Source organism: Drosophila melanogaster, chromosome X (genome assembly GCF_000001215.4).
Source record: "Drosophila melanogaster chromosome X".
Classification (NCBI taxonomy): domain Eukaryota; kingdom Metazoa; phylum Arthropoda; class Insecta; order Diptera; family Drosophilidae; genus Drosophila; species Drosophila melanogaster.
In genome coordinates, this window is record NC_004354.4 from 6308595 (window position 1) to 6330732 (window position 22138).

Consider the following 22138-nt stretch of genomic DNA (forward strand, 5'->3'; position numbering starts at 1 on the left):
GGCGTGGTGATGGTGACCCCATTAACATGCCCAAGCCGAAGCCCAAGCCGAAAAAAGCTTACGCTGCACTCTGTACGTGAAATGCAGTTGGTCGGGGATTTCCCCTAGTTCCTCAGTAAGTTCCTTTGCATTTCTGTTTTCCGTTCTCTGTTCTCTGTTCTCTGTTTTCAGCTTTCTCCGTTTTCCCTGCACTTCGCCTCGCTTCCTTGCCGGAAGATGAAAAGCCCGAATTTGGTAGCGAGGGGCAAAAACAGTGGGAGAAGCAATAAACGAAATGTGCAGTCAACAATAGTCCGTTAGTCCAACGGATTCGGCTCTCTTTCGAGAGTGTGTTGGTGTCGAAGTACAGTGATACCTCGACAGAGTTGAATACCAGTTATGACCCATTTAAATCATATTATTAAGCTTAATGTTTTGATGGCATATACAGCTAAACATGACTGTTCTTTGCTGTGTGTCTGTGTGTGCGGTCCAACATGTTGTTGTTGCATGCTCGTTGTCGTCGCAACACCAACACACACACACACCGTTTGTGTGTATACGAACTTGCGACTGTAGTTGTTGGCCGGGTCGCTGTTCAGTTGAGTGACTGATAAGTTCAGTCGGCGTTCGTTTGGCGCCGAGAACGGTTATCGCGTCTAATCGAATTTGTCCCAAGCTCGTTGCAAATAACCAAACGAACCATTTGCTGGAAACACTAGTCGCGCAATTCGACCAAAGAATGTTGCTCTAAATGGTGTTTAATTCAATGGTTAGTGTTTTCTTTTTTTTGTGTGTGACGTCCAGCAGCCGGCAAGTGAACAAGTTGTGTGGAATTTCATCAACGGATAGCAGGACTTCAGAGTCACCGACTCCGAAAGGTATGCAATGAATTTCGACTGCAGTTTGTAAGCGGTTTTTTTTAGCTGTTGCTTGTGCATACACATAACTATTCTGCATGTGTGTCATGCCAACTATATCCTTGTTCCGGCGAATGCTTGTTCAATTATGTAAGGTGGAATTCATGACTGCAGAGCCAGTTACTAGCCAGCGATGGCCATAAAAATCCAAAGAAATCAACCATTCAAAGGGCGAGTCCTGGCGAAAATAATAAATGGGAAATGCAGAGAGCGGCTAGGGTTAAGCTTTATGTAAATATATTCGTTGGATACTTGAGAGTTATAATAGAGCTCCATGAGGAAACCTTAAATTAGGGAGTTAGAAGAAGGATTTCAACACTAACATTTATTCTTCATTTTTACCATTTTGGCAGCATGCAGACTGGAAGTTCTAGAGAAAAAAAATTCAAATTTAAGAAAGGAGTGTACTATTTTTTTATTAATTAAATAGAAACACTTGCATTTTGGTAATATGTTCGAAATGATTTTCAATTAGTCCGTAATTACGATTACGCTATTGGGCCTATATGTACATGTTGTGGCAGTCCCCGATAATTGGCGACCTCAGCGAATAACCCTTAATGCCACCCCCTCTTAACCCACTGTGTTTGTGTGTCATTACTTAACACCTACAAGCTGCCGCCAGTCGGCACGCTATTACACTATTACACCAACAGAACAGAAGTAACAAACGGGGAGGTACGAATGAAAATGTTGAGAAAAAAGGAAGGAAGGAGGGGGTCGACGGCTTTGAACTACCCCCAAATGATTTTAACCTCGCTGAAGAACGATAGGCGAGAGACCCATATTAGTCATGCCCCGCCCGACCAACACACGCCCCCTTTTTGGTAACCCCAACCGTAGAGAACAGCATAGAACAGAACTAAACTCACACCTACAACTCAGTCAATGTTATTGCATGCTAATTCAGTTCGCTCGTTGCCCCCACTCGAATTCTCGTTTCTTTTACATTATTGCTTTTGGCTTTTGCCTTTCAAGAAGTCATTTTCCTGCGACTGCCTGAAAGTGTACAGTGAAAGAGGTCTTCTAATCGCATTTGGCACACAGAAAGAAAAACAATGTAGATCGATGTGCTTAATTATCCTTAAGTCGTATGTACTCAGCTCAACAAGAGCTCAATTCACAAGGCAGTGCTTATAACATTTTTACTCTATGGTCCTTCGAATCGGATTCGAATTGATCAATATATTTCGCACAGTGCATTGCTCGCTGATGGTGGTGCCTGGTCAGCATCGTTGGTGCTCCACTTTTGCGGCTAGACAAAGAAAAGTCACCTGTTCTGCCAAACCACCCGCCTGCGGCCCCTTTATTTCAGTTGGCCCAAATTCCCGGCGACAAGTTTGAATGAGTCAGCTCAACTTGGTTACAATGCACAATGTATAATGCATAATGAGAGAGAGAGAGAGAGAGGGAGAGAGCGAAATCTGATTCACTGCCAGCAGCAACGAGGTCCTTCCCCAGTTCCTTCCACTCCATATCACCCTCTGCACCCCCGTCTGTGCCATTGACGCTTATCAAAAGCCACCGATCAAAGGCAGTGTTTTGTTTCCATTTTGCTATTTCTGCTTCTTCTCGCCTCCACCTGTCCCCCCAAGTTTTCCAACCGGCGATAAGCGTTGGAATAGCTCATGGAAACAGCACAGTGAGCTATAAATTGTAAAAGACCTTAATAACACTTTTGTCCTTACAGTAACCAGCACAGTTGTTCTACTCTGTGGATGTATGGATATGTATGTATGTATTGTATGTATGTAACAAACAAGAGAAGTTCCATTTTTTAATTGCATTAAAAATGGTCACTATCTCCCCTGCTGTCGCTTGTCTGTCTTCGGTGTCTTTCCATTTTTGGCCAGCCAGGAGGCGTCCTTCCTTTGGTCCACATCCTTAACGTACATATACATATGCACATCCATTGAATTTATCCACATGGGCTTCTCTGAATCTACACCATCCACAAGACCACAATTCCACTATCCACCACCCAGCGCATCAATGACAAACAGTTTAGCTTGAAACGATGAGCAACGAGCAGGCATTAATAACTTTTTTTTCTTTCTTCTTCATGCAGAGAAAAAACGTCCTTGTTAAGTTTGCATCATTATTGCTTAAATCTAATTTATATCGAGCCGGATATTCAGAGCAGCTTTCGATGGTTAACTTTATGTTATTTGTATTAAAGCGTGTTAATGATAATGCTAACAAAATTGTTTTCTGTGCAGCCGACATTAAATGGCCGCCGCCGTCTTTTGAATGCCAGTTTTGGGGGCTTGCGGTGCCGCCAGCACCCGCCGGCCCCTTTGCCCCCCCCCCCCCCCATTTTTTTTTTGTGTGCCTCTTCTTGGACAATTTATGAGGTCAATGAAATGCTTTTCCCGCCTGCTGAGCGTCTCCCGCCGTTCGCAGTGGGAAATTCTGCCACCGACGACAGCGGCGACGTCGCCCAGCGTCTCCAGTCCCCCATTCTCGCTTCTCATCACTCAACCCCCATTTCATTCCCCCAATGTCATTGGGGGCAATGTGTCTACAGGCTTTTGCCCATTGCCATTGGCCGCAGGCCATGAGCCATTTCCAGTCGAAGTTGCCAATTCGCAGAGGGTAAAGGAATTTAGCAAGAGAATCGAAACAATAGGAGAAAAAAAGCCATCAAAGCGGAAACCTCAAACCACACGACTGCGGATTAAAAACTTTATCAAAAAAGAGAACAGCACTTTTAAATATTAATTGAGACTTAGAAAATGTACAGGTAGCCTTGCTTTAGTAAAAGGATTTTGTGTGCGAGTTGTTGTGAATAGATGAAACTTAAGCTTAAGCTTGGCCAGTAAAGGCCAACGCATGGGTTATTAAAATCAAAGTCCTGTTGTCTATGTTTGTTGTATAAAGATTTGCAAATGTTTATTTAATGTTCGGCCAGACAAAGTTTGGTTTTCTTTCACCAAAATTTTTCCTTTACATCGTTTTGCGAAAGCATCAAAGTTTCGACGAAATGGATGAATCTGGAATGCAGAGAGTGCTGGTTGTGAAGGGTCTTATAGAAACGCTTCCTTAAGCTGTTCGGCAGAGTTATGCTGACATCCTTGTCGCCTTTGCGTCTCCATCTCCACATTCTGGCGCTGATGCCATCGATTTTCAATGCTCGCCCGCTGGGAAGGAATGTGTGAGTGTGTTAAAGTAACAGCAAGTAGCTTAAAGTAAAGTAGAGCTAAAAGGGTAAGTGCACCAGAATCGTCAAAAATGTCTGTTTTTGGCCAAAAACTACAAAAATACTGCACCAAAAATGGAATGTCATATTTCATTGAGCTCGTACTTCAATTCCCAATCGGTTTGTATTCAAATTTGGGAATTTTATTTTTTTCGATTTTTTGCACATTTTGATGATTACAAAAAATGCTAAAATTTGCGAAAAAAAATCAATCTTCCTAAATCCCTCAAAAAGTGATATAAATGGTTAGCATTGGTAATTAGCTGCTCAAAACTGTCATTCTTTTATTTTTATGATCATTTTTACCAAAGTTATAGAAAAAATTCCAATCGAAGATATCGAGTATTTGCCAAAAGTCGTTTTTTCAAATTTCAGTCATAAAATAATTATTGTTTTGGCCAAAACTTTAAAAATAATTCTCTGAATGTGGAATGCCGTACCTCTTTGGACTCGTATTCAAATTCCCAATCGAACTGTGTCAAAAAGTGAGAATTCTACTTTTTAGACATTTTTGGCAAATTTTTGGTAATTGAAAATGCGAAAATTTTCAAAAAAAAATTTTTTCACAAAGACCATTGAAAAGTTATTAGTATTGGTAGCATTGGTAATCAGAAGTAAAAAGCTGCAATTATTTTAACTTTGTGACCATTTCTAGCCAAGTTATGATGAAAAATCCTGAAAACGTATAAAAATTCTGTTTTTAACCTAAAAGTAAAGTGCAGTAAATGCAACAAAGTGTTTTGCATATGTGCAGCTAATTGGAACAAATTCAATTTATGTTTAGCTAAATTAGGCAAAACTTTGTAACGTAAACAGAAACTTTAGCCGCAACACGCACGAAATATTTCTGGTTTCCATTAATAGAGAATTTATTAGAGTGCTTTTGTGACTAAAGGACCACTTTTGTTCTTGTCGTTCTAGAAAGTGTTGAACAATGTTTGCATGTTATTACTGACATTTTTCACATTCGAGTGCAATTTAATAGTGTTTGCTTTAATTATGGTAAACCATCAATCAAAGAGTGCAAAATTATTTTCGTGTACAATTTCCATTACTGTTTGTGTCAATTATGATTTTTCAATAATTTCGTAAAAATGTGGGAAATTATCAATTAACTAGTTACTGTGTAATTTGCGAGTGTTGTAATTCCTTTTGAAAATCGAGCGACTTATTCATGCACATACATAGCCGCGACCAAGTAGTTGACCTTAGCTTTTCATCACAACTTGACACTGATGAGTGCACTCATTTGTATTCATTGCCCCTGGATCTATGGGAAAATTACGAAAAATTGCTGCTAAACGTTTTAAATTTAGATCCGTGCCCGCAGAAGGTCGATTGTAAGGGGGTGGTGGTTGTTGATTCAAGGCCATTGCGCTGGTTTGGGTGGTCGATTGCGGAAAAGGGCGCTGACAAGTTTATTAAAAACTACGTCAACATTGGAGTGAGAGCGGCTAGTTGGGGGTTCGTGTTGGGAGCCCAAATGGCTTAATCGTATTGCCAATGCCATGGCAAACTAGCTATAAATATCGCCTAAACTTGTACGCTTGCAAGCGTGGAATGAGTTACTTTTTATAAATCTTCTATCCTAAAATCCTTTTCTTCTAATTTTATTTATAGTTCAAACAATTGTTGAAGGCACTATTTGGGATTCCTGAGACAAGGTTTTATTGTAAATTATTTAGGGACTAGACGAGCGGGAACTTTTTCGATTTAAGCCCTTCAAACTTGAGCTTAGACGAGTGTCAAGCAATTCCCATTGCCACTGAACTGTCTATCCGCACGTCGATGAATAATGCACCGAATTCATTTCGACTCGCAACTCCCCAATCAATATGCATCCCCTGCAGGACCACTCCCGGTACTTTTTTTTCACTGCCCCAATAACCAGAACAAACTGCAGAGTAAAAGTTTCCATGCCCAAGTTCCAAAAACGAAAAAAATAAAAAAAAAAACTTTATACCAGCCAGCTGCAATAATCATGTTTGCGTCAGGATATGTGTGTGCGTGTGTGTGTGAGAATATATGCGTGTGAATATGTGTGGTTCAAGGATGCTCGAGTTTCATGTCCTATTTCTCGTGTTTTTTTTTTTATTATTTGGTACCCAGAAAATCGAGAGAGAAAAGGAAATATTGTCTTTTGTGTATTAAAATGAAAGGTAGCAATTGCTTTTGTGTGTGTCTCGAAAATCAGAAATAACAGATTGCCAGCAGCCGCAGTTACTTGAAATCACAAAATATCTGACTCCTCAAAGGATGCATTAACTCTCATTGGCTTTTGGTCGAAGTTTTAACACAATTTCAGCCAGGCAGACGATGAAGTCATGGCATCGGCAAACTTGTGTGCACAAATGTGTTTCTGTTGATATTTACTTTGGTCCTGCGTCATCTGAGTGGCACTATTTTGTGTGCTAAAGGAAACAGGATGTCATTGAAATAGCATATTTGCCAAACTCCATGAAACTTGAGGTCTTTATAAGGCTACATTTAGGGGCTTGTTAATCCAAATCTTATGGCTTAGCATAAACTGTGTGCACATGGCAACCCTGTACGTATACTTAATTAAAATTGTTGGCTTTAACGAATTTATATATAGATAGTGTCGCAATCTACAATGGTTAACAACAATAGCGCTGAATATTTAAATGGGAATTTCCGAGAATTACAGTATAACATGGCAACCCTGAATGGCCGCGTCTTTAAATATTCATCAATTGTTGATGTTATTATTTCACTTCCGGTTCGCTTGCGGCTGCCATGCGGTTCAATGAACTGTTGACACGGAATTACCCCCTTTTCTCTGCTCTCTTCTCCTGCCATCTCACTCTGTCGCCGCATTTGTCTCGCTCGCTTGCAGTGGCGAATAATTCGATGGCAATGCAGACACGTATGTATTGCCTCATATATATTTAGTTTGGCTTATTTTTCCAAATGATTCCCGAATGATTGATGGGGCCCAACGCGAGCAACAGTATGATATGTGATTGCAACCGTTTTGCTGTAGTTGCTCGTGCACTGTGACAAAACATAAGTAAACTCTTTGTCCTTTATAACTTTTAACGAGCAGAGAATCGATTTCGATTTTTATTTTAAAATATATCGATATTATCGATACATCTAGACTCTTATGCAATGTCTACCATTAATAAAAGGCGTATTTAGAAGTTATTACAAACGGAATTGCGTTTTTTTTTTCAGTGCATTATTGTTGCCAAAGGCAATTATGAAAAGCCACGCCAAGAGAGAAATCGTGCCAACGGCCTTCTAATGTGTGTCCCTCCGCTTTTTTTTCCCTCTCTTCCTTAGACGGTGCTCCATTTAAAGGATATTCCATGCCGATGCCGTGCTGCTTGCTAAATAAATAGCATCGAGGAGCGGCACTGGGCACTGGCAAACGGTTACGGAATGGATGCTCGCCGGCAGAAACGACTTGGCCCAGCGCCAATTGCATCCTTCGAGAAGTCATTCGAGGACAATGCCACGACAAATGCACAGCAGCAGCAGCAGCAGCAGGAGCAACAGCATCACCATCCACATCCCTATCACCATCAGCATCCTGGCCAAGTGGCGGTGAGTCCTTTAGCCTATTTACCAAAAACACCCCATAAGAACATTACAGTAGATGTATGGGTCAACATTACTGCATTTATATTGATAGATGTGTGCCTGCTTTAAGCGTAATGGTGGTAGCATAAATATGATATACTATATTCGTGTGAGAGGGAAGACCCTATCATCCAGTGACCACCACCGTAACAGCTACCACCTCATGTCGTATGCACATAATGCAGGGCTTAAATTAATTAACCAAAACACGAAATCAGCTAAGTCGCTCCTGGGCGCTGTAAGCTTGGCCAAAGCTTTCCGCTCTCCAAAAAATATGGGTGTATAAATGGGGGTGGCAATTGGTGGGTTGGGGAGCTCAAAGGTCGGTGGATGTATGCCGCAATCATGCAAATGGCCACTTAAAAGGCAGCCAGGCAGGCCAAACGCTTGCGGCCAATAAACAAAATGAATCTTAAACGACAAAACAGCAGAAACATCGATTACACTGCAAGAAAGAAACGAACAAGGGTTGAAAAGGCTATAGACAGTAGCATGCGTCGCTGATCGGTGACTGAAAACCCGTGAGTTTTGCACGCATTCGAAAATATTGTGACACGCATCCGCCTTGGATGTGAAGTGCTCTAAATAATGTCATTTTGCCAGTGGCTAAAGGGACGAAGGACGACTACTGATAAGGCAGCAGGCAAGCAAACGGGTTGACAGTGTGGGAAAAGGAAATAGGACAAACACCGAAATTTAAAATCAATTTCCAATTTATTACATCAATAATTTCGAAGTTTAACTATCTTTCATAGAAACAGCTGATAAATAAATATCTTCTTAGTTAATACCCCGAGAGAGATGATATTCATCTGCCCGCTGCTGTATTCCCCATCGCAGTCGCACCCACACATTTGCACACATGGCTAGTTGACTCTTGAAGCTTCGCAGGCGCCACAGCTGAGTCCTCAGAGCTTTCCGGCCGCAGTCTCTCTTTACTGCTCTCCCCTCCCTCTTCCGTTAATTTCCCGAGAAGCTTTCGAAGCGAATTGAAGCGAGAGAGTGAGTGAGAGAGGAAGTGGGGTAGAGTGGTGCAAAGAAATAGCGGAAAAGCGAAGACGGCGAAGCTTTCGTCGCATTCCCATTCACATTCACCGTTAGCATACTTTTCGGGGCAGTTCGACGCTGGCGCTGCGTGCGTGCGGTCTAACGGTGAACGGTGCTCCTGCGAGAGAGTGGAATAGCGAGGCAGAGAGAGCGCGTGTGTGTGTGTGCCAGCCAGACGCCAGACAGAGATAGCACTAGCAGTTAGCTGAAGTGAGCAGCCAAGGAGATAAATCAAAAACGAAAGATAGCAAGCAGTCGCATAAAAAAAATCCAGAGCAAAAATCACACTTGCTGGCTTTTACCGTTCCACTTTTTTTTAGTGCAAATTGATGCAAAATTAATAAGGACAACTAATACACACACTCGCACACGTGGAGAGGACTTTTTGGGACCGCGGTGAGTGTGTGTGTGTGTGTGTGTGAACAATAAACAGAAAGCAAAGCACGCGGCGCTCTCTTATCCTCTTCCGCCCACCCCCTTGCCAACCACTTTATTCCTCTCTCACTCGCTCTCTGCTCCTTAAGTTGCTTTTTATTTAAATTTTAATTAATTTAATCACACATTTGTGTGACAGCCTCTCTGCTGACTCTTCTCTCTTTGTCTCCCTCTTTCTCTCAGTCCCTCTTTTGTGTACTCTTCCTGCTCGCCCGGTGCCCTTCTTCTTCCTATTCTTGTGCCTAAAATTATGTTACGATGTGTCCCAAAACACTTGCCCATATTTCCTGCCGTGCCTCCCAAAAAATAAGCAAGAAATATACGGTATTTTCTTTTCTGTACACCACAAAAACAAAAGGCCAACATTTTTGGGAAAGGGGGGACAACGGCTTCTTTGGGCTCTCAGAGTTTTGGAAAATATTGGAATGCATAGTGGCTTGAATTTTTATGAGGCTATGGAGGTTATACTCTTAGAGGAGATATGCGTTTAGAAGATGAGTAGATTTAAATAAAACCGGAATTTTCTCAAAATATGTTAGTTAAAATTCATGAAAATCAAAACGGCCAACGAAGTAAGGGAGATAGTTTTTTTTTGGAAAGTTATAGAAACTCCTAGACTAATTGATAATTAAAAGTCACGTCTAGGCTATTACAAAACGTTTGTGTGCTTTAAAGCGGTCTGGGGATTTGTGATCATTACGAGCTGCTCAGAGGCTTAGAAAGTCCTAATGGAGCTTAAAGATTTAAGCGTGTTACGGTGCTTCTGAGCGAAGAAACCCCTCCGTTTCTTGCTTTCATTGGCGACATTGTTTGCCCCTATTTCGCTTGCCGCACAGCACGCTGTATGCCTTCAATTTCGGAAATTGTTGTTGCATAGCTGGCAGCGGCAACTTTAAATTAATTTGTGGCCCCAAGGTCCCGCAGCGACAATAAACGATTCCCGTCCACGATTTCCATCCATTTTCCGCACTCAGGCGCCATGTGTCAATCATACCATCCAGATCCCACACACAAAAACTATATATCTCTACATACATTTATGCTATGCTATGCTTTGTATGTATATATATACAATATCCTCGTCTGCATCTGCAGCGCTCTTTAGCAACGTACTCACTTCCACAGTTTGCGTGTGAAAGGATTTCTCCTTGAGCGCATTTAATGCGAGTGCAGCATCAGTGGAAAAACTGCAGCGGTGATGGAGCAAGTCTGTTGCTCCAGTAAACTTTGGACCCCGCATTTCCATGCCATCCCCATTTCGAGCTGCTTGAAAACTTAAATCCCGCTAATGGTGTTGGCCAAAGACTTTGGGCCCCAGACAAGAAAGGCGACAAATAAAGTCGCTCGGTAGCTAAAAGTTATTATCTCGTACCTCCGATTTGAAGCTATTTAAAGGAAATTCAGAGATGGGTGAAAAAAGTGACAAGCAAGAAGGAAACTGCTAACTCAGGGAAGTTTCTTCCCATTTCCCACAAGAGCAGCACTTTAACATTGAATATAAGCATATTTAGAGATATTAAGAATGTATAAAATAGTAGAAGTAAATTGATTACCATCAAATCTCATTAAATTGATAGGTGGTAATCAGTGGCCTGAATGATTCGAGAAACATATATCCATTTGTCACGTGCGTTAATGGTGCTCATTCGTTATAGGGAAAATGGCCGTCAGTTGACATTTCTGCCTCCTCGAATTCGAGCTCCCGGCATTTCAGGCCAGATGCCAGTGTTTTGGGGTGTTGCCTTGCCCAAAGCGAAACCGAAGCCCAATGCAGGACACTTCAGTGCAAGGATAAAACCCAAAAAAAAAAAAAAATCCCCCTTTAATTATGAGGGGCAACCTCTGGCAAACAATTGCGGCCACATGAAGACAAAGCAAATCATCGTTTCGTTTAAAATTCACATGTGACAATGTGCGAGCCAGAATGAAAAGCCAAAATGAATGGTTGGAAAATCCGCAGAGGAAACGCCGCGGGCCAGCTCCTCCATGTACATACATGTACATCTGTATAGAGGAAACTGTGTCAAAAGCGGTTGATTTCAATTTGCGAAATGCAATCCGAGGGGAGATTATAGTGGGTGTTGGGTGTGCTCATCCCCAATCGAAATGACCCAGCAGTTTTCAATTTCACTACATTTTCCCCTGGACTTTTCCACCATCTAATGCGGCTTCCCTTGACATCGCCATGGCAAACAATTAGATTAAATGTTTGTTTTTCGAATTTCGAAAGCAATGCATATATACTAAAATTGCATTACTTTACCTGACTTAAAAAGCTTAGAAATCGCTGTGATAAGAGCGCATAATATCATCTTTCTCTATACTTACTTAATTTTCATTTATAACTTGCATGAATCGTTTTGGGTGCCAGCTTGCATAATTTTGCAACCACAATTTAAACAAAGCTCCTTTTTTCCCAATCTAGTTGCAAAAGCAGCAAAAACTTGCAACCAAACTGTGGCCCAAGCTGCACAAACTGTCCCGCAAGTTGCAACTATGTATATTGCAAAACTCACTTCTTGGCTGCTTAAAATGACAGTTTGCACACTTTTGCAACTATTGTATATTGCTGGGCAGCTTTTGATGATAATTTGTGATCCATCTAAGGATGTGGCACTGTTTTTGCTCCAAAATATTTGCGTAAATTAAGGGTAAAATATTTCTCCAATTATGTACTTATCTATTGTTATATTTTTTTTTTGTTTCAGATGATGGAGCAGAGTGTACGAAATCAGACAACGATGTCGAAGACGACGAATCGCAATAGAACCGCCGGCGGCATAGAAGCACCCAGCATAGCCAATGCATCCGCAACCTCAACTGCATCCGCATCCGCATTAGCAAATGCAAGTACAGCCGCCTCCGCATCCGCAGCATCCGCCTCCTCCTCATCGTCGTCATCGGTTTCATCGGCCACTTGCTCGGCGACGATTGTCCAGGCGAAGCAGCGACCGCCGCCACTGAAAACGGCAACGACAACGGTGACCACCACCTTGGTGAGCAGCAGCGAGGGCGGTCAGCCCATTCCACCCAGCGCCCATGCGACTGGTGCTGCTGGAGGTGGGTCTGGAGGCGGTGCGAATGCCAGTGGAAGTTATCGCGGAGCCACCACCCTGACCACGCCCTCAACGCCCCGCATCGAGCTGAGTCGCGCCTCCAGTTCGTCGCATCACGAGGAGGATAGCCGGGAGAGCAGTCCGGAAAATGTATTCGAGCAGGTGAGTCAATGGCTAACTTAGTCCACTCCCAAAATGGGGCATAGGGTATGAAATGTTCTATCCATGATATGCAAGTACCTCGTAAAAGGGAATACCATATGCCCCATATATGATCCTTGTGGATTTTGTTTTGATTGGGCAAAGCATCATCTAATGCTAATTAAGTTGTACTTTGCTCTTGTTTGCTTCATTTGGATTTGTTTATCTGTTTTGTCGCTTCTGCCGTTTAAACATCAATCAATCAATATAAATATATATCTTAACCATTCATCGATATGTATATCATCGTCTATATCTATGTACATCTGTCTCTTTCTCTGTCTGTAACACTCTGTGATGCGCTCGCTACCCCTTGCACACACACGCTTCCCCCCAAAAAAACACACACACACTGTGGAAACCCCATAACCCCTGACCTATAACACGTATACACATACATATGTACACACATATGTATGTATATCCTTTAACCAACCCACGAAAAACGCAACCATTCGAAAAACAAAAATCCCGACCGAACCACAAAACGAAACCTGCACACAAATTGGCTGTTGATTTGTTGATTTCGTTTCTGTTTTCGACTCTTGCCTCCATTTCCTTAAACGCCTTGCATGCTTCTTAACCCCCAACCACATCCTCACCTCACCTCACCTCCCCTGCCCGTGACCTGACCTAACCTGATCCCCAACGAATAAACCAAATCGAAAAAATCGAAAAACCAAACAAAACTATCGCTCTGACTGCCGACTGACGACTCGATGTGTGTGCGTGTGTGTGTGTGTGTACTGGCTGGTTTATGTGGTTGAACTAATGCTCTGAAGGTCGGCACTGGCACCCTACAGGAAACGATTGGCCTTGGCTTTCGGGAGGATGGCGCCCTGGAGCTACGCAGCTCCACCGAGGAGCTGTACTTCATGGATTCCGAGCAAAAGAAGGAGGAGCAGGAACGGATCCAGCAGCAGCAGCAGCAGGTGAGCGGCGGCTAGCAAAGAAAGCGATCGATTTCAGCATCGATAACTGTCGCAATTCACACGATAAGTACACAACAAAATGCGATAATAGCAGCGATCAAGTCGATTGCAAGCAAACCACACACACTATACCTAACACCAAATCGACTTTTAATCGAGTATTTACACGATTTAACACGTACCAGTATGTAAGTCATGGTCATGGTATTTATGCTCAACTTAAAACATTAAGTCTATTTGCCTTTACCCTCTGGAAATGAAATAACGACTCTTTTAAACACATTTGCGTGAAGGAAGTGTGTTATTTTTTTTTTTCAAGTTGCTTCGACATTTCCTATTAAACAAACGGATGCGCTTGACATTGAAGGGGTCGCCACGATTCGACGCGGGTCGAAGGGGTCGGTTTGGTTGGGTGCCAGCAACCGCATCGCAAGTTGAATTAATAATGCAAAATTGCATTCGAGTGGCTGGGAAGTGCAGCAGCAGTGGTGCCATCAACGGAAATGGGCAGGCGGATGGACGAGCAAGCACCGAGTGACAGCTGACAAGTGTAACCACCCACCCAACAAAGGCCCAAGGACCACCATACCACATACCCATACCCATACCCATGACCATGCCCCTATCCAAGCCAAGCAGCCTCAATTTCCCCAGTTGCGATTGTTTGGCAAAAGTTTATTCCTGCACTCGGGCAAAAAGTTTGTGGGAATTATTTACACCCCGGTCCAGTTTTATTCCCCGGGAGAAATGAGTAACTCTGTCAGCTGGGCGAAAGCCGTCCAACTTATCAATTGCTGGATAAGTTGGATGAGTTAAAGGTGGAGGTGGAGGTGCTAAAAGTTGCAATTGATTAGTTGGACACGTGACTGCGTTAATTGGCCCCAAAGGCTATTGCTAAATTGCGTATGATGTATTTTCGATACGCAGCTAATTGCCACTGTTGATAGCCATTTGAAATATAGGTGTCTAGAAGTATGCAATGAAAAGTATAGATTTGCCATTTAGGCGTTATATAACGCCAATGAAAAGCTTTCCCGAATGGCAACCAAAATGCAATCCCATTTCCATTTGCATTTTGCACTTTCTTTCACTTTCGACTGTAGCTCCATTCCTTTGTGCTCCTCCATCTCTGTGTTTGCCTCAGCTGATTGGCAGCCCCGGGTAGTGAGTCCAGATTGAAGTGCCGCGATTGACGTGGACTCGAATGGAATCTCATGATTGCCAGCAGACCGCTGTCCAACTCCATTTCCTTGTTTTAGTGTGTACACTGCGGGAAATTGGTGTTGTGATTCAATTCGGTGCACCATTTTTGTCTTAAATTGAGAAAAAAGTTATGCAGTAAATTGAAATTTTTATTTGACAGTTCGGATTTCTATTTCCACATTGCACGATCTACTATAGTTTTCTATTTCAATGGTCACTCCATCCATTTTTCTCCCACTTCTTCTCCAGTTTAGAGTCCTTCTTCTATAAAATCTTGTCATGTCTTTCAGTTCTTTCCCTAATTTGAATTTCAAGATCATGGGACAACTTAGATTTCAAGTAATATCTTGTACACATCTGTGTTAAAAATTCCACGAGATTATGAAACATGAAACACTACTATATATGTACAAACTAGGTATTTCTTTAACCTCAAGTGACATGCTTCCAAAAATATTTGATTCTGTTGATATATCTTTCGCGTTCTCGTACCTTCTTCTTTTTTTTTTCTTGCAGGCCAAGCGCTCATCGCCGCACATCTTTAAGTTCGATGACCACCAGAGTTACCTGCAACAGCATCAGCGCAAGGACTCGGCCAGTTCAGAGGTGGCTGCCCTGCTGTGCATCTCGGGTCGCACCAGCCGCATCTCGAGCGTGGGCAGCCAGGGTTCGGCGGTTAGTCGCCTCTCGGCGATATCGGGTGTCTCGCGCTCCCCCTCGCCGCATCGCATGCTGCTGGAGACCTCGTTCTGTGGCCCCAAGCCCGTGGAGCTGGCCGGTAGTGGTGGCGCCAGCAACGCCTCCACGGCAGCCAGTTCCGCACATAGTCAGGCCGATGGAATGCCAGGTGCCGGTACTGTGGCCGCAAATGCAGCGCTATTGGAGCAACTGTTGCTGGCACGTAAACATGATCCCACCCAGGCGGTACTGGCCGAGGGCATAAAGGTGCTGCCACCCGCACCAACAGGTTCCACAGCCACCACCTCGAGTCGCAGCAGAAGCAGACAGACCAGCACGCTGGCCAACGGCGAACGGAACGAGAAGGAGCCAAAGGTGAAGCAGACGATTGGCGCGCAACGCAGGAGCACCAAGAGCCCAGGTCAAATGGTTGTGGGCAAGACGGCCAGCGGCACGGAGTACATAAGGATCAATCTCAGGCCGGATCATATGTACAGTGACAAGGGCATTGCCTCCAATGAGCGAGTGGTGGAGGCACCAAATCAACTGGCACCGGTTTATTCCAAGCCCGCCTCGCTGAGCCTGCAGGGTGCACCCATAGAGGAGCATCGTTTGACACCCACAGCGAGTCCCAAGCCGGGTCGACGATTGACCAGTCGTTCACCTTCACCCGCCACTGGAGCTGGCGGCGGACCAGGTGGCTCCGTGTCCCGAAAGAGCTCCTTTAGCTCGCTCTTTCGTTTGGGCAAGGACTCACCGGATTCACCCAGGGAAACGGCTCGTTCGCGTAGCAAAAGCAAAGAACGACCTGCCACGGCAACGGGAGGATTGGGAGGAGGTGGCGGTTCCCAGAATGTGACGCCCAGCAAGCAGAAGTCCGTGCTGGCCATTTTCAAGCCGGGAAAGAGGGGTAGCCAGAGCAGCAAGAGCTCGTCGCCAATAGAGTCCAGTGTTGAGCCAGTGCCACCGCCTCCTCCACCGGCACCGGGTTCGGGGTCCACCAATCGCAGTCGTACCCCAGTGGGCTCTCGACCCGGCAGTCGCCTGCGTTACTACGATGAGCCCGTGGAGGGTGTTATCCACATACCGCTGCATACGCCGCCCGAGGAACGCGAGGCACGCACTCTGCTGCAAGGCATCCAGCAGTTGACCCATGCGGCGCAGGCCAGCATGGATCCGTCGCCGCTGCCCACCCACCGAGCTCCGCCCGCTTCCGCTCAGCCGGTGGCGCCGGGCACGCAGATCACAGCCACCCAATTGGCAGCCGCAGCGGCTGCCTTGCGTCCCGTGGCCCAAAGGAGGGTGGCCCAACGACCGGATCTGGACGCCATACAATCGCTGCCCAGCCAGGAGGATCCACCAACGGCGCCTGGCGAGGAGCAGATCCTTCAGCAGCCGGAACCGCCCAACTGGAGCCTGGAGGTCCAGCGACACAGCTCACAGGATTCGCAGGAGACGACAGCCGAATCGGTGGGCTCGGTGGTTAGTGCCCGGGCAGCTAATCTTGCCCAGCAACGGGAGCAGGCAGCCATGCAGCGACTGCCCTCGGTGGAGAGCACACAGAGCGCCTGCGAGCCGAGATTAGTGCACACGGTGGCCACCGTGAATGCGCCCAATCCTGATTCGGAGGCAGCAGCCAAGGAGCGTAGACGTCTGCTGTTCGCCACTCGGCTCGGTTCCGGCAGTCAGGAGCAGCTCTTCTCCACCCAGTTCAGTATTTCGAAGACAGAGAGCCAGTCGAGTCAGCTATCCGAGCAAGTGGAGCACTCTGGTTCTGAAACCACGGAGGGATTGCAGCGCCAGGGAACAGTGATTCGGAGAATGGAGACCGTACCACCACCGCCACCGCCAAGGGGCGTCTGCAGTTCGGAGGAGGAGCAGGGCGGAGTTATGTCCGGTTCGGTGGTGATGCGTGCCAAGCGCACCAAGTCGCGTCCCAGCTCGGAGGATGAAGCTGCTCCAACGGCAGCGGCAGCCCCAGCGGATGTGCGACACTCGCGTTACTTGGAGAACTTCGATGTGCGCCGCAAGCTGCACGAGAATCTTACGGAGGCGGAAGTGGGTCGATCGGGTGAAATGCCAGGCGGTCAGATAGCCATACCCAGGAAGCCAAAGCGACAGAGTGTCCCAGAACCGAGACGTAAGTGGTGTCCTTAGATCTCTAGAGATTTAAGATTAATATATTGTTGTTCATCCTTGTAGGTGAAACCCCTAGCTATAGTTCTGGCACTGTCACGCCCACCACTCCCACACCAACCCAAGCCACTCCAGTGGGCCAAGCCAAGCAGCCACCGTCTTCAGCAACCACTCCCACATCCAAAGGAACTCCAGTGACCACTACACCCGCCGACGCTGTTCAAGCTTCCACTTCTGTTACGGGTCCTCCAGGCACTTCCTTCAATGAGCCAATAAATACCACCCGCAGGGATCAGCCCAGCACTTCCTATAAGGAGCCACCAACTGGTACCTCTAGGGAACCAGTAACCACTTCCATTAGGGAGCACCCAAGCACTTCCCATCACGATTCTCTGACCAGTGTATCCTACCCGCCACCAGAACGTCGTCATTCCCAGTCAACGGATGAGCACGAGCCCGTGGAATCTTCGGAAAGTGAAAGGGACTCGGACATGGCCGGTAGCTCCTCGGTGACTACGGCTGTTCCTGCCGGTGGAGAAGCAGGACGACGGCACCACAACTTCCCGCGCAACGTATGCGTCATCGAGGAGCACGAGAGCACGGGCCTGGTGTCTCAAGAGTCATTCGAGGACGAGCTGCCTTACATACCCACCACGCTACCCGAGGAACGGGCCCAGGGTGTGTCTATAATCCCCATGAGGGAACGAGCGAATATGGAGCTGAAAACGTGCCCGGTGGACAGGCCAAGATCCACCACGCCGCTGAATCCTTCGCATCTGGAGGAATACTGTACGGGAATCATGACGCCGCAAGAGGCCATACCAGGTGGTTATCAAGAGACAGATGGCGTAGGAGGTGTTACCACTGGAATTGCAGGCGGAGGAGTGGCGGGAACTCCAGTGCGGGGTGAGAAGCTGAGGATTAGTTTACCACGCAAGGAGTCCATCGGCAAGGAGCGCATTCAGAACTCCAAGTCACCGCGTCGTGTTTCCAACACCAGTGGCAAGTCCTGGTTTGAGTTCGCCGAGGAGGGTCTACGAGCCAATAACAACCTGGAGCGCAAGGATTCCGCCAAACAGTTGCTCCCGGTGGTCACACCACCACCAGCTGCTCCATCTACCCTGGAGGAACCGAAGCCGAAGGCCTCAACCCAACGAAAGCTCTCCGGTCATTGGATCGACTTTGAGAACATACCCGAAAAGAGGAAACCGGCCAAGAGGATCACCACCCTGCCCAAGGAGACGTTGACGAGCAGTGTACCCGCCACGGCCACCACCAGTTCCTCCTCCGCCTGCGGCAGTGGTCATCGATCCGGAAGCGGAGCTGGCCATCATCATCATCACCACCACCATCATCAGCAGGCGACGAAAACGAATCCGGATGGCGGAGATAAGTTGCACTACAACTACGTAAAGCCGGAGGACTGCCAGTGCGAGTGTCACGAGGCGGAACGCGGCGAATCCTCTCAAGCAACGGCCGGAGCGGGAGATACCAGTACAGAAACGGGCACTGGAACGGGAACGGGCAGTGAGTCTCTGGCGTCCGTGGAGCTGTTGCAGCAGGGTGAGGACATGTTGCCACTACTCGAACCCGATACCTCGGCGGAGGGCAGGTAAGCGATCTTGAACGGAAAGAAGTTAAAAACTTGAAGTTACTAACCAACTTTAATCTTTGCAGAATTTACGGGGACGAGGAGCAGGCGCCTCTAATGCGTCACAGTGGCAAGGGAGTCAACCAACCCAGGGTGAGTTTATAGTCCTTTGACTTTGACTGCCGAAAGTAGTCCACTTATGATCCCTTTCCATTGCAGAGCCAGCACGAGGAGTTCTCAAGTCCTCGCAATCGCAAATTTCCCGACAGGAAGTAAGCAACTCTTTTCTATTCGTTCGAAATGGATCGGTTCGTTCTAGACCTTCAGGGTAGCTAAGCCGGTAATCTAACTCTATGTAAGTCGAGTCACTAAACTAAGGGCCAGCGTGTCCTACTGGCCCATATCCTTAATGTACCTCAAGCAGAGTGGTTGTTATGTTATGATCGCTTGACAATTATGCGTATTATCTAACTCTCGACTCGATTAGCTACACACTCTATATGGAATACAGAAGGCAAATCAAATAATAATATGAAAAAAATATACATATACTTTAAACGTACGATTATATGCATACGATACTCGGTACTATATATAGCTCATGAATGTATTGTATGTACATGGTTAGGGTAATTTTTTTGATAGCAACAATTACAACACTCACTCTATATGTAGCAATCCTGACGGACGATCGTTTTCCCTAGAAACTTTTTGCTGGCAATTTTACTATATGTGATCTCGGATAGAGTGTTAGGCATGTGTGGTGGTCGGTCAAGGCGATTTGGACATCCGGAACGGATTCTCTAGCTGTAAGTCGGTGTATTTGTGTGTAGTTTGTTAACTAGCTCAGACAAATCCAGGATCTAGAATCCAGAATCCAGAATTTAGAATCGAGAATGCAGAGGCTTAGTCACTAATCTCTCTATCAATATAGCTGTATGTGTCTATATCCGATTCTATATGCGTGTTGTGGAGATCGGTAGCACCACTCCTCCCGATTTTGCCCCATATCCCTAGAAATCTCACAATGAGACACATTGAACGATCTATGAACGAGTTGTAATCGTTTTCAGTTGGTCAAATACAAAAGTTAGCCTGATTCATAGCCTTTAGTTGAGTTCGAAGCGTTAGTTAGTCAGGCCCGATTTACTGGGTGCGCTGTAAATACATACATACATAAGTCAAAACTAGATTACAGTATTCGATGAAAATTGATTTTCGAAATTACACCCATTTTTTTGCAGCCCAAAGAAAGGCCGCCAAAAGTTTGTCAACTTTTAAATGGGCTTATTATACATATAGACATATATGAATATTATTATATAGCCAACAAACTGCCAGCACACACACACACACACACACACACTTGCCATAAGAAAAGTTCCTCCTTTGTTTTTGTTTTGGGGGGTAACCGGTTGAGCAAACCACTGTTTGGTGACCCCGCTCGGTTTATGCGCTCAAACATCACAATATGAAAACGATCTATAAATTAGCTTCGAGGCCCCGAAGGGAAATCCTTTTAAACACTCTCATACGAATAACAAAAAAAAAAAACACCCTCTAGCTAGCCTTTGAAATTCCTAAATACTTTATTGAACTTAGCGGACAACGGACATTCATTGAATTGAAGCAAAATCAAGCGAATAAAAACTAACATTAAAGCAACTTAAGAAAACTTATAGGTAAATTATACAATACATAAAGAACATTGAAAATGTGCGAAGTGGGAAGAGAATAAATGGGAGCTTGATTCAAAATACTGTACGAGTTTATCGAACGAATTTCACAGCCCCATGCATTCCCGACAGTGAATAAATGAGTAATGGGAACCTTTTTTGTATTTTTTTTTTAGTAGCAAAAGTGGTGAAGCACAAAATGCACTCGAAACATATAAGATATATAGACGTAATGACGAATTCAAGCAAGATCTTAACAAATTGTACAATAATTTCCACAATACGTTTATGTGAGCAAAATATATATTCATATATATACAGATCTAAATGTAAATGCATTTACGCATAAGTTGCGTTTCCCTTTCCGAATCTTATTCTCAATACTTTTTAATCGTTTTCGAATAAGGTTTTTTTTTGTATTACTTAGACAAAACACAAAAAAATTGTTGTTACAAATGCATTTACATAACAAGAAGAAGAAGAGTTGAGCGATTAAGTAAGCAAAGGAATATGAAGAATTGTTACCAAAATTTATGCATTCATACGAAAAACAAAGTAAAACAGATGGGTTAAGCAAAGAAAATAAATTAATAAATATATATGTATGCACTTTCATTATTTAACGATTTCATATAGGCGATGAAGATGATTATGCTGAAGAGCAGGCAGAACATTAATTGAAAACTATTCATTAAAGTGGCAAAAACATATTTAAACAAACTATGTGTGGTTTTATCTTGGGCCTTGTTTCGGATATCATTGGGGTTTATCGCTTCCCGTCCGCTAGCATGCGACTTGGACATGAGAATTGGACTCTTATCGCAATCTAAGGCTTAAACGGCCCACCGTTGGCAATCGATCATGATTACACCTATTTAACATGCATACAGGACTTAGCCGTAAGCCGCTGAGCGATTCAAGATAAGGACTTTTGGGCGACTACGTCAAACGCTGACGGACTCCTTTCTATTATCTGCATTTTTACAAGTTACTGGTGAGCTTATACAGCTTTGTTGTTTCACGAATTCATTTTGTATGAAGAGAACTTTAACGTTGAAAATAGTTCGCATTGTGTTGCATTTATTTATTGGTTCTCATTTCGCGTTTTGGCGACACGTGTAAACGTGTTGCACTGAGCGTCGCTCTCACTGCGCATGCGCGCTCACTTTTTCTAGACGGAGAGTGAGAGCACCATGCATACACTTGCAAAAATTGTAACGGAACTAGATCAGAACATTGTGGGTGTGATTGATTCAGTTTATTGATCAACAACCTACAACTTATACAATAATAAAACAATAACAAAAAAAGTGCATTACAAATATTTGTTAAGTATTTAGTGAAATACCTACATACCTAACATATATGTTATTAAAATGTTATACAGTGCGTATAAGTGATTAGATTGTCGAATATGTTGTAGGTGAAGTGAATATGAGTAAGTGCAACGATGCGTATGAGTAATAAACTTTAAAAGAG

General features: G+C 44.7%; 1 protein-coding gene across 4 annotated transcripts; it reads left to right on the forward strand.

The window, feature by feature from the left end:
• The first annotated feature begins 617 nt into the window (after nucleotides 1–617).
• Nucleotides 618–21234, forward strand: CG15894 (uncharacterized protein). Of its 4 annotated transcripts, NM_001103421.2 has the most exons (8): nucleotides 618–860; nucleotides 7405–7668; nucleotides 11895–12404; nucleotides 13226–13375; nucleotides 15095–17396; nucleotides 17459–19004; nucleotides 19070–19136; nucleotides 19203–21234. In NM_001103421.2, exons 2-8 carry the CDS (start codon nucleotides 7504–7506, stop codon nucleotides 19257–19259), a joined length of 4797 nt encoding a protein of 1598 aa, NP_001096891.1. In that variant the 5' UTR covers nucleotides 618–860; nucleotides 7405–7503; the 3' UTR covers nucleotides 19260–21234. The 4 variants fall into 4 exon arrangements, with proteins under 4 accessions (NP_001096891.1, NP_572314.1, NP_001284940.1 ...); NM_132086.2 differs by lacking the exons at nucleotides 618–860; nucleotides 7405–7668 and adding an exon at nucleotides 8827–9147; NM_001298011.1 differs by lacking the exons at nucleotides 618–860; nucleotides 7405–7668 and adding an exon at nucleotides 8827–8961 and having other exon boundaries at nucleotides 13247–13375.
• Nucleotides 21235–22138: the final 904 nt, after the last annotated feature.

What these genes read in the sequence shown, in the direction of transcription:
- CG15894 (NM_001103421.2), top strand. Translation starts at nt 7,504, where the DNA reads ATGGATGCTCGCCGGCAGAAACGACTTGGCCCAGCGCCAATTGCATCC. An exon ending in CGGAAAATGTATTCGAGCAG is followed by an intron (nt 12,405 to 13,225) that starts GTGAGTCAATGG and finishes AATGCTCTGAAG; the next exon opens with GTCGGCACTGGCACCCTACA. An exon ending in GAGTGTCCCAGAACCGAGAC is followed by an intron (nt 17,397 to 17,458) that starts GTAAGTGGTGTC and finishes TCATCCTTGTAG; the next exon opens with GTGAAACCCCTAGCTATAGT.